At 35.8% G+C, this 12,245-nt stretch overlaps 1 protein-coding gene across 1 annotated transcript in view; it reads left to right on the forward strand.

The window, feature by feature from the left end:
- The first annotated feature begins 1,787 nt into the window (after positions 1-1,787).
- Positions 1,788-12,245, forward strand: part of LOC107839040 — a 25,073-nt gene continuing 14,615 nt past the window's right edge. Inside the window, exons 1-6 of the mRNA XM_016682380.2 lie at positions 1,788-2,520; positions 2,943-3,034; positions 3,307-3,409; positions 4,112-4,365; positions 4,660-4,791; positions 5,029-5,151. Of these exons, the coding sequence (XP_016537866.1) occupies positions 2,313-2,520; positions 2,943-3,034; positions 3,307-3,409; positions 4,112-4,365; positions 4,660-4,791; positions 5,029-5,151 (912 nt within the window). The 5' untranslated portion in view covers positions 1,788-2,312. The remainder of the gene's footprint in view (positions 2,521-2,942; positions 3,035-3,306; positions 3,410-4,111; positions 4,366-4,659; positions 4,792-5,028; positions 5,152-12,245) is intronic.

Below are 12,245 nucleotides of genomic sequence, written 5' to 3' on the forward strand. Positions count from 1 at the left end.
AAAAATATATATCCCCACCTCTCTTTCTTCTTCAAAAGATCCATCCCTCTTTAATCTTCAAACCACCACTGCCCCAACTCGCCCCCAACCACCCGTCCTTCATTTCTTCTTCTTCTAATCTATTAAGACTTCTTAGTTCTTAGTCATTGATTTAATTATAGTTTCTACTTCTAATTTCTCTTCTCATAGCATTTCTTTTAGAAAAAAATGAGTAATTCTAAATTGCATATTTCAAAATTATAATAAAGAATTTTTGAAGCAAGATAATTTATTTTTTTTACACTTTGTTTGGATGGTGGTTTGTTATAGTTTCATAATGTACGGTATTATATGGTATGATATAGTACAATATAATGTTTGGATAGACTGTATGTTCACTGTTGTTTAATGACAGTTATATTGTTTGGTTTGACAGTATGGTACAATATTGTAATTGATAAGTTTACTAAAATACCCTTAATTATTATAAATATTAATTTATCAATAATTGTTAATAAAATAATTTTCTTCCTACTAATTTATCATAATCATGCCACGCAGATCTATTAAGTTGTTGAATTCATGTAAATTCTAACAAAGTCAATAAAATAGTAGATCAAATAAATATAATCGAATTTATTTTTTATAGTAACAATTTTTTTTTTTGATATTTTGAGACGTGAGACCGATGATAAGTACAAAGTTTGAATGCATTTTTTGTGTATGCTATGGGAATGTTCGCTATAAAATTCAAAAAATAAATAAATTATTTCTTACTTGTTTTCTTGTGTTCGCAATACAAGTAGAATTTTTTTTTCTAAAAACATTTGTATATATTTAACACAAAATAATAAAAATGAATATGATAAAGGGTAAAATTGATTTTTTCTTAAACATTTGAGAGTGGGGGTAGTGGAGTAAGGGATCGGTATAGGGGTAGGGGTGGGGGTGGGAGTAAGGAAAAAAATTCTATTTTTTTTAATTATTTCTTTGGGTGGGGATTTGGTGGAGGTGGGGTCGAGTCGAGGTAAGAAAGCAAGGCTGGTGGGGCGGGAGGTCGGAGTAGGAGGTGGAGTTAAATAATATAAAATAAAGGGAAAGTAAGATTATATAATATTACATAAGGTCATAATCGAAAAAAAATAATTAAATCATGGGATACCACCAAATTAATAGTTACATAAAATGAGGATTTTCATATTTTTTAAACCATGAAATTAAATTATACTATATATTTTAAGTAAAAATCAAAATAAACATAGTTCTCTTTTTAACTATATCATACTATACCATGGAAAATCACCATCCAAACAGAGGGTTAGGTGATGATAGGGATTTGAAAAAAAGAAAGAAGATGAAAGGGGGGTTAGGGGGTGTTTTTATTTATTATTTTTATTTTATTATATATAATTTATATATAATAATTAAAAAAATCATTAAAATATCTCACCAGCACTTTTTTTTTTTTTGGAAAAAACATACTTTATTTATTTATTTTTATTACATTAACCATTAAATGGGTAATATAATTCACACAGGTTATCTAAGAGGATATTTAAATGTGCGTAAAGTTTATAGTACTAAATTAAGTTGTGGTGACAAATTTAGGAGGATATTTATGCTTTTTTTTCTTTAATTAAAAGTGCTTAGTTAAATATTATAAGAATTAAACTTATAGTAATGTGATAATTGAGGAATTAAAAGCGCCATTAATTATCTTTACAACAGTTTGACAAAAATAGGGAAAAGGGCATATGAAAGTAACAGAAATATTCGTTTTTTTTTTTCCAATAGTTGTATGTTGTTGATGTCCGTTTGAACTTCAAAAAAAGGGTCCCCCACTCTCCCCTCCTCTCTTCCTACATTTCCTTCCATCCCCTCAATTCTGAAATCCCCTCTTAAAAAGCAAAAGTTGAGAATCAATGAGAATAACATCCCACCATTTCTGAATAAAGTTCAATTCTTGAGATTCTCATTATTTCACACTCCCATCACTTTAAACTTCTTTTCTTAAACAGTGCAAGAATATTTACACTTCTTTTACTCTTCTTTCTTTCTTTATTTTTTTGTAGACTCCAACCAAATACTCATCATTCCAAAGACCCCTTTTTCCTCACTTCCCTGTGACTCAGAGAATGTTATAAAGAAAAAGCCCAAAAAATGTTCCATTTGTCTCTTCATTCTTATGCCAATTGACCAAAATCTTCACTTTATTTTTCTTCCCTTTTTACACCGTTTGTTTATAGTATATTCTGATCAAGTTCACTCTTTTTCCTTTTCAAGAATCAAAGAGGACAAAATCTCACTTTTTTTTTTTTGAATGTTTGATTGAAATGGGTGGGGGAGGAAGAGTAGAGGTGGTAAGTAGCAAAGGGTGTTCAAAGATGTTAGTTGATTTGTCCTCTTCATTCAGAGGGATTCCATTGGAACCCTTTATGTCTCCTGCTTCCTCTTCCTCTTTTATGTCTCAATCAATACTCACAACTCCATCCAATACTCCATTTTCTGGACTTGTTATCTGTGTTACTGGACTTTCTAAAGGTTTGTTGTTGCATTCTTTATAATATGGTTTTGGAATATTTGAGCTAAAATTAATGTCAATCGAAAGAGGAGATGAAAATATTGTTTTTTTTCTTTTTGGGTAAAATATGAAGTTGACATTGGTGTGTCATGGTATGTTCTGTTAAAGCCGAGGGTCTTTCGGAAATAACCTCTCTACCTCCAAGAGTTAGGGGCAAGTTCTGTGTATACTCTACCCTTCCAATATCCCACTTTGTGGGATTTATACTCCCTCCCTGGACCCCCTTGCATAGCAGGAGCATAGTGTGCCGGACTGCCCTTTTTTATTGTTGTATGATATGTTCTGTTGCTTCTACTTTTAATTTTTCTGTTCTTATATTTTCTTGTTTCTTCTGCTGATTAGTTTTCTATGCTTATTTTGTTTATTCAATATGTTATACCAGAATCTAGGAAGCAAGTGATGGAAGCAACAGAGAGATTAGGTGGTAAATACAGCCCACATTTGCACCCTCAATGTACCCATCTGGTGGTTCAGATATCCTTTTGTTTCTTCATTTTTTTTCCTTGATCATTATTTTCTATACTACTTTCTGTTTCCACCAAGGTAAAAGATAGTACTTTCTTTTTTTTTTTTTTTTGGGTATTTTCTCAGTTGACCACTTATCTTTTCAATGTAAATTGGATTATGTGTATCTAGTTAATTTATAACTTGCTTGTTAGATCCATGTTATCAGGTGATTCAGGTCTAATCGCTGTATTTTTGGTTAAAATTTGTTGCTTGTATTTGTAATCCTTAATGTCTGCTACAGTTTTACTGGACGAAAGTTTGAGCATGCCTCAAAACATGGTTTAAAAAATGGCCTCCTTGTTGTTTCATTGGCATGGTTTGTGGATAGCGTGAGAAGGAACGGTAAGAAGCATTCTGTTTGCATTTTTATTAGGGCTGATGCAGTAAGCTTAACTACTTGCTTTCTGTAATGTTCTTCTTCAATTGATTAATTTTGTTATTTCTTTTTTCCATGAAGTGGACTGTTGAGCATGCTGATCCTTCTTTTTGTTTTTTGGTAAAATTTGTTTCTTTCAATTTGAATAACTAGTCAACTGTGATTCTTTAATAGATTCTTTCCAGCAAAGGCAGATACAAGATTCTGCACCCACTTCTCTTTTGTGGCAAGGGATGCGAGTGTAGCATAAAATACATATTTTTAGAAAAAAATTTAATTACTTAGACGTTGTTTAAGCAGAAGGAATACATAGGCTTGGTTGAATTACCTAAACTTAATGCGTGGACATTTGATGTTCAAATGGTTGAGATACTTAGCATTACCCTTCATGTTTTTATTTGGAGAGAAATAAGCTGCTGCTTTAATTTCTAGAAGTTGAGTTGTCATTCTTCTGTTTAAGATGTATTTACATGGATTGTCAATTGAAGGAGTTCCAAAAATTGATGGTTAACTAGAATTTTTTTCCTTCTGTAATAAATAAACCTTTTATTTGCATTTGTTATCAAGGCGCAACCCGCAGTTTATTTTACAAAAGGTTTAGGGAATTTATGTCTTTTTTTTTCTTAGTGTTTCTATGACTAAGACATTATTGCTTATGTTTGCTCCAGTGAGGCTGAGTGAATCCCTTTATAGCGTTAACGGTGTTGGACAAGGTGGTTCCTCTGTAGATGATATCGATGGGCTTGTTCAGAAAGCTAGCAGGCAGCATTCATGTCTTCCTGTTGCATTGCCTGAACATAGCAAACCACCTGACATGATTGAAGAGCCACTAAAGCACGCTGAAAGAGAACCTAAGCGAAGGACTCTGTTTGGTCATACCTTTTATGTTGATCCAGATGTTTCCGATGAGCTGCATAGTAAGGTAGGTTGAGTTTGTTATAAGCTCAAAATTGAATAAGTTATTCAACATATACAGGATTGTTTTGCTCTTAGTACTGCTGATATAAGTCTTATATGTTTATGCGTTCTGTTTCGCTGAAAATCGGTGGTATGCCACTTGGCATTTTTCTTTGTTTTTACAAGAAATGTATCCCTATATTGCATGACAGTCTGAAGCTTATGCCATTATAATCAATTCAAATTACTAAAGGTGCATCAATTCAAATTACTAAAGGTGCTTATACTGTTTTCTCTGACTTCTTGTTGTGAAATTTAGGTCATCGAATCTGCAGCAGCAGAAGGTGCTAATTTTGTCAAACAGTGGTTTGTTGGTTGCAGTGCGAGTCATGTAGTCTGCGAAGGAAACTCAATTCGGAAATACCTTGGTCATTCCTCTAACATTGTTACAGTAAGTGTTACTTCATCTATTTAGTGAGTATTCCTGAATGCTTTTGCATGTTTGCAACTTAATCAAAATTGAAAATTTTAAGTACACTGAATTACATTTCTCTGCTCCCACATTTATCTTGTCTTGAGCTCTTTACGTAAGTCCTTCTATTAGCATCTCTTCGAGGACTGTTGTATCATTCCCCTGACTCATTTCTTCATTGGAATTGCTTTTACAAACAATAAACTTTTTTTTCAGCCGCTATGGGTTCTGAAGAGTGCGAAGGAAAAGCGCCTGCAAAGGCTTGTTCATACATCTGGTGATTTGGCTAGGCAAACTGGGATATTGCTTGATGGCATTCAAAATACAATTTATAGCAAGGTTTGTATTCACATTCCTTCTGTTTTCCCTCTTCTCTCCTCTTTCACTATTTCCGTCTTCTAGTGGTTATTGGTGAACTTCCAAGGTGCTCTCTCTATCATCTTAAAGATTGTTTTAGAATATCTTCCTATTGTTTAAATCCAACATATTACAATGCTCCATTAGAAAGCAAATATGTATATGTCATCAGACAAATAGACAAAGAGTATTTGTCTTTTTTTTTTCCTCATACAAGGACACCATACAAATTGAGGGAACTGGTTAATTTTTCTTTTGAGGTGGGTTCCATTGTGCAGTATATCCTCTGTAATAGACTTTGGTGCTAGATCTATGAGTACATATGGATGTATGTGCCTGAAGGAATTTTAGCAAGGTATAGATGTGAATTGACAGAATTCCCTCCTTTTTTGGCAGTAAATTTATGCAGTCTTTAGTGAAAGCTTATTTATTTAGTGTCCCATATGATCTTGTACTAGTAAGCCCTCCTAGACAAGTAGCAGATATGCTATGTCTGGAATCATGTCTATCACATCCTTTTCACGAGGCCCACTATCTTATCCAGAAGTCACATAATCTGGGCGTTAATTTGGTCGGTGGTCCAGAGAAAATTTGTCTTACATTGGTTCAGGATCCTGCCCTAGCATTTTGTGATTTGGACCATATGCTAGAGGTTTTACTGTTTAGAAGTAAATACTCAATTTTCTGGTTTTCTCACAAATCTCAAAGAAAAATACGTCATAAGGGTGTTCTGGTAATTTTATCCAATGCCTTAAGGTTTGTCTTTTGCTGGACCTAAGAACTTCACATAGACCATGTATTTTTGGGTTGTGTATGTGTATGGTGTTTCCCATTGATGTAGCTCTATATACTTGCCCTTAACTTATTAAGCTTGGACTTGGAGTGGTTACAGAATTTTGCAATTGGATCTGAGCTGAACTCGGGTGAGTTATTCCACGTAAGGGGACCAAAATATTGAAACATGAAGTTATTTACTCTTTAACAACAACAACAATGACCAGTATGCCTCTGTCCCAAACAAGTTGGGATGGCCTAATATGGATCTTGATATCTTCATTAGCCCAAAAATAGAAGTAATTTAGTTCTAAAATGATTATCACTATCCTTAAACGAAGCCTTCTAATATTTCTTACACAATACTTATTGTGATAATCTGATGCTATGTAGAAGAGAAAGATTTGTATATTGATTATTTAAACATAGTACATCAACAGTGTATTTATATACACACAGTACACTAGAGTCCTAGTACAAGTTTTAAACTAGCTAAGATTAGAGTTCTGTTGTATCATGAACTCTACTAGTAACATGATATTAACTACTGAAGCTTATCACTAACAACTAGAGCTTATCTCTAAGTAATCTTATCATTATCTTCAACAATTCCCCTCAAGCTAATTGGAGGTGATTTGATCACTCTTAGCTTGTCTCTAAAAAATATGAATGAGTCCTTTGCTAAAGCCTTAGTTTGAATATCAGCTCGTTGATCTCTTGATCTCACAAACTGAGTGACTAACTGTCCTTGAGCCACTTTTTCTCTGACAAAATGATAATCCAGCTCAATGTGTGTTTAGTTCTGGCATGCAAAACTGGATTGGTGGACATGTACAATGCACTTAAGTTGTCACAAAACAGTGTGGGAGCTGACTTGATGCATATGCCAATATCCTGCAGTATATAAGTCAACCATGTAAGCTCAGTTGCTGCAGAAGCTAAGGCCCTATACTCAGCTTCCGCACTTGATCTTGCAACTGTGTTCTGTTTTCTAGAGGACCATGATACACAATTTGCACCAAGATACATGCTGTAACCAGCGGTGGATCTTCTTGTGATTGCACACCCTTGCCAATCAACGTCTGAAAAGCCATATAACTTGAGTGAGGACTGGGAGGTAATGCATAGACCATGAGTGATTGTTCATTTAATATATATGAGTATCCTTTTCACAGCTTGAAGATGCATAGAGTTAGGACTCTGCATGAACTGACTTGCAAGGTTAGAAGCATGGGTTATATCTGGTCTGGTCAGTGTCAGGTATTGTAGACTCCCTACAATGTTTCTATACACTGATGGATCAACTGCTATTCCAGTAGCCTCCTATAAGCTATGTTTTTGAGCTGAGGGAGTATGTACTGCCTTTGTGTTTGTCATGTCCATCTTCTTGAGTAGATCATATGCATACTTGCTTTGAGATAAGTGAATTCCATTTGGAAAATAGGTAACTTCAACTCCAAGAAAGAAACTCAGCTGCCCAAGGTCTTTCATGGCAAATTCTGTGCTTAGCTTCTTCACAACTTCATCTATCATCCTTGAGTTATTTCCTGTCACAATTATGTCATCCACATACAACAGTAGTAATATAGTTCCTGTTGAGCTATGAAAAGTGAATAACAATGAGTCAGATCTACTGAACTTGAACCCAATATTGAGGAGGTACATGCTGAATCTTTCAAACTAGGATCTAGGAGCCTGTTTTAGGCCATACAATGCCTTTTTCAGCTGACAAACATGTCCTGGATACCTGTTATCAGCAAAGCCTGGTGGTTGACTTATATAAACCTTCTCTGTAAGACGTCCATGTAGGAAAGCATTTTTAACATCTAGTTGTCTAATAGACCAATGTTGAGTGACTGCAACAGATAGGACAACTCTGATTGTAGTTGCCTTTACGACAGGGCTGAAAGTTTCTTCAAAGTCTATCCCTTCAAGTTGTGAGTAACCCTTTGCAACTAACCTGACTTTATATCTTTCAATTGATCCATCTCACCTTATTTTTGGTTTTATACACCCATTTAGAGCCTATTACATTCATCTTGGCAGTCCTAGGAACAAGAATCCAAGTCTCATTTTCATGCAGTGCTTGTAATTCTTCCTGCATAGCTGTTGACCAGTGCGAAGAGCCAAGTGCTTCTTTGAGTGACTTAGGTTCACTTGGTGCAGTGTTGAACCTATCTGCAGATAAAGAAGTATGAGACAAAGAGTGATTCTTAGCTTTTGACCTGGTAATCATAACATGTTCTACTGGTGCAGTTGGAGCTGACACAGGTTCCTGAGTTGATTCTTGATCAGGGAAAAACTTTGAGGAATCAACCTCACATTGAATTCCCTTTGGATCTACAGTGTGGGACTTCTTTGGCAATTGTTGGTGATCACTCAATCTGCAACTTGTCACCTACATGCACCTCATTGGAAGAGTTTGCCGGAGATTGATCTTTTGTAGGAGTTGGTAATTCCATAGTGTCACATTGAGACTCTTTTGGTGCTAGTACTTCAAGTGTTGGTGTAGCTGATATCACTTCCCCTGAAGTGTTATCCAAAGTAGCTACAGGAGGACTTGATGAGTTAGAATTCTGACTTGCCAATGAACTGCCTGCCTTCTTGGCTTCTGAGAAGAGTTCAAAAAATGTGGCAAAATGAGTTGATCCTGCAGAAGTGTTGTTATTTTCCTGCACATAAGGTAGAGTTAGTTCATTAAAGACAACATGTCTTGATATGAATACCCTTCTTGTGGATGGATAGTAACATCTATATCCTTTGTGGAGGCTGCTATAACCAATGAAAACACATGGATATGTCTTTGGAGAGAACTTGCTGCTTCCTTTGATGTAAGGAAAACACCTACACCCAAATACTTTCAAGCTATTGTAGTCAGGGTGTGTTCCATGAAGCTTATGAAAAGGTGTTTCCTTCTTAAGAGCTGAAGATGGTAGCCTATTTATTAGAAAAACAGCTGTAAGGAAGGCTTTTGTCCATAGAAACAAAGGCAATTTAGCATGGAGCAATAGAGTTAGACCAGTTTCTACCACATGCCTATGTTTCCTTTCTGCAATACCATTCTGCTCAGGTGTATTTGGATAAGAAATGTGTCTAACAATACCACAATTTTTCAAGTGATTAATGAATTGTGAACTAGCGAATTCACCACCTCCATCACATTGGAATATTTTAATGCTTTTAGTGAACTGTTTTTCAACCATCTTTTGGAACTTAACAAACACTTCAAAGAAGTCTGATTTTCTTCTTAATGAATAAAGCCATGTGTATCTACTATGATCATCCACAAACAGTGCATAAATTCTCATATGTTGTGAAGACTCAATAGGTGCAGCACCCCATATATCATAATGAACTTTTAGCAAAGGTTTTTTTTCGACTTTATTTTTCAAATCGAAAGGCAATTTACAACCTTTACCCATTTGACAACTAACACAAACAGTAGGATTTTTATTCCAAGAAGTGATATTGATACACTTATTTCTGTCTAAAACTTCTAAATGCTTAGAATTTGGATGCCCAAGTCGGGCATGCCAAACATCACTAGAACTAAAGCTACTCCTTTTTGTCTGCATTGCTGTCAATGCTAGTGGATTGTTGCCTTCCAATGCGTAAATATCTCCCTTTCTAGATCCCTTGGCTAACTGCTTCCCTATTTTCTTGTCCATTACATCAAAAGTTAATTCATCAAACTGCTTCCCTATTTTCTTGTCCATTACTTCAAAAGTTAATTCATCAAACTCAATTGTACAATAATTGTCTTTGTTAGCTTGCTTACTGATAATAGTTTCTTCTTAAGTTCAGGAACAACCAGTACCTCTTTCAGTTTTAAGCCAGATACACTACCACTACCAATGTATATTGAGTTCATTTCCATTTCCAACTACTATCTTATCAGATCTTCATAAGGTTTTAGATTAGATAGTTTACCTGAGGAGTTTGTCATATGAGTACTTGCTCCAGAATCCACATAGACTGCATTGTCTACATTGTTGGGATTATTTAAGTTGATAGGTGCTAAGGCTTGAGGCAAGTCATCTTTTGCTTGGTATGAAAAATCCTATCTATAAAAGCATTTGAGTGCATTGTGGTTGTTTCTCCCACAGATCTGACAAGCAGCAGAGTCTTGCTTCTCTTTTGAGGGATTTGCAGTGTTTTGAGTAAGCTGTTGGTTAGAGCTTTGTCCAACTGCTCTAAAACCCCTGCCTCTTGAGTTGTAGTTCATGTTTCCTCTACCTCTATAGAAGTTTCCTCTACCCCTATAGTTGTTTTGCTTGCCATGATTGACTTGTTGAACAGTGAAAACAGTGTTGTGGTTGATTTGTTGAGGTTCTTCTCCATCATCTTCCCTGAGATCAAAACCTCTCAAAGCATTAACTAATTGGCTTAGAGTTGGATAGGGAGGCTTACTAAGCATAACGGTCCTGAATGTCTTGTACTTGGGTCCTAGCCCTTTGGTAAAATTGATTACTTTACTGTCATCATCCATTGGCTTGTGTATGGCTGCTAAACCATCACATATGCCTTTGAACTCCTTCAAGAACTCATCAGTAGACTTGGATCCAAGTCTAATGGTTTGAAGTTGTTGCTTCAACTGGAACTCTTTGTCCTTAGTGGCTTGGAGGTATGTTTCCTCCAAGATTTCCCACATTTCCCTGTCAGTTTTACAGCCTACAATGAGGTACATGGTTTCTTCTGATAGTGTACCAGAGATCCAATTCCTCAATAACACATCCTTGTCCTCCCAATCATCAATGTCACTGCTCTTGTCAGTGGCTTTACCACTGTTTTTGTCACTACCGGAAGCAGTTTCATCAGTGGTTTCTCTGTCACGACCCGAACTAGGGCCTAGTCTTGACGGACATCCCGAACCATGAAGACCCGAACGTATCTGGTAATCATGCACAATATTCATATCATAAAAGAAAATGCGGAAATAAAATCTGATAGGAAACATGGTCATTAACTCTGGATTTCAAGACAAAAGAAGGAAAGCTGCAATTCAAAACATCTGAATAAGATCTGACTCAGTCTGCGAAATCTCTAGTACATCTCAAAACTGTTCTGAAAGCTGGGACAAGGCCCCCAGTGGACCTAAACCAAAATAAATAACATAATCTGAAAGACACAGGCCTTTTGGAATTATGAAGGCTCACCAACTGCACACTTCACTGTTTGTCTGAAAACTCTATTGTTTAGTAGGACCTCTGAATTGAGCTTTAGACCCTGGGAGGTAGGGGGTCAATACAAATGTACTAGTACGCAGAGCAAACCCAAAATAATAATTTATATTCAACATATATGAGAGCAATTTAAAATAGTTCATAAACATATCATACGGTAAGAAATCACATGGGCATTTTCGAAAGACTGTAAAATCATCTGAAGTCTGAGACATTCTTTGTTTTACTTCTGCGCTAGGTGGTATGCCCTACAACTCTAAAATTCCACGAGCTATATGGAAGCTGCCATTAACTCGGCAGCCAAGTCCCCAACCCACGTGTGCCGCGAGGGTTGGAGTCTCTGAATCTACTACGCCACACGGCCGTCGCCAGCGTACAATAATAATCTACCCATATCGGCAAATACGGTTTTAGGCTAAGAGTTGCTTGAACTCAAGCCCTCTTCGGATAACCACCTAACCTTCTTTAAGCCCATTTTTAACTCTTTTAAAATCATGCATCTTCTGAAAAAATACTCTGAAATCTCTTATCTGTTCTGGCATACATACTTATAGTATCGTCATACCATTGACTTGCATGTCACATCTATGAGCCATTATTAGCATATTACAATCTCCGTTTTCAAAACATAAATTCGGGACCACCACCACCACCACCACCAACAAACCCAGTGTATTCCCACATAGTGAGGTCTGGGGAGGGTAAGATGTACGCAGTCATACCTCTACCTCTAAAGAAGTAGAAAGACTGTTTCCGATAGACCCCCGACTCGAGACACAAAAAAATTCGGGACCACCGTATCAATAAATCATTTCAAAGAACTCTTTCTCTAAAACTCATGTAAACGCATGTATGCAACTCTCTTGTCAAACTTTCAATGATGCAAGTTGGTCATGTCAAATCTTTTAATCTCATGCAAATCTTTCTCTTTTAACAAAATATATTTACATCAAGAAACTCCCTCTCTTAAATCTCTAAATCATGCTCAAAATACTATGGTATTTGAGTAAACAAATTTCAAGCCATAAATCATGCATTCCAAATCCTTCACATTAAGATCATAAACTTAAAGTCATCACAAGAGAGGGAGTTTCTTGATGTAAATATATTTTGTTAAAA

The sequence above is a fragment of the Capsicum annuum genome, chromosome 8 (assembly GCF_002878395.1).
Source record: "Capsicum annuum cultivar UCD-10X-F1 chromosome 8, UCD10Xv1.1, whole genome shotgun sequence".
In the NCBI taxonomy this organism is placed as follows: domain Eukaryota; kingdom Viridiplantae; phylum Streptophyta; class Magnoliopsida; order Solanales; family Solanaceae; genus Capsicum; species Capsicum annuum.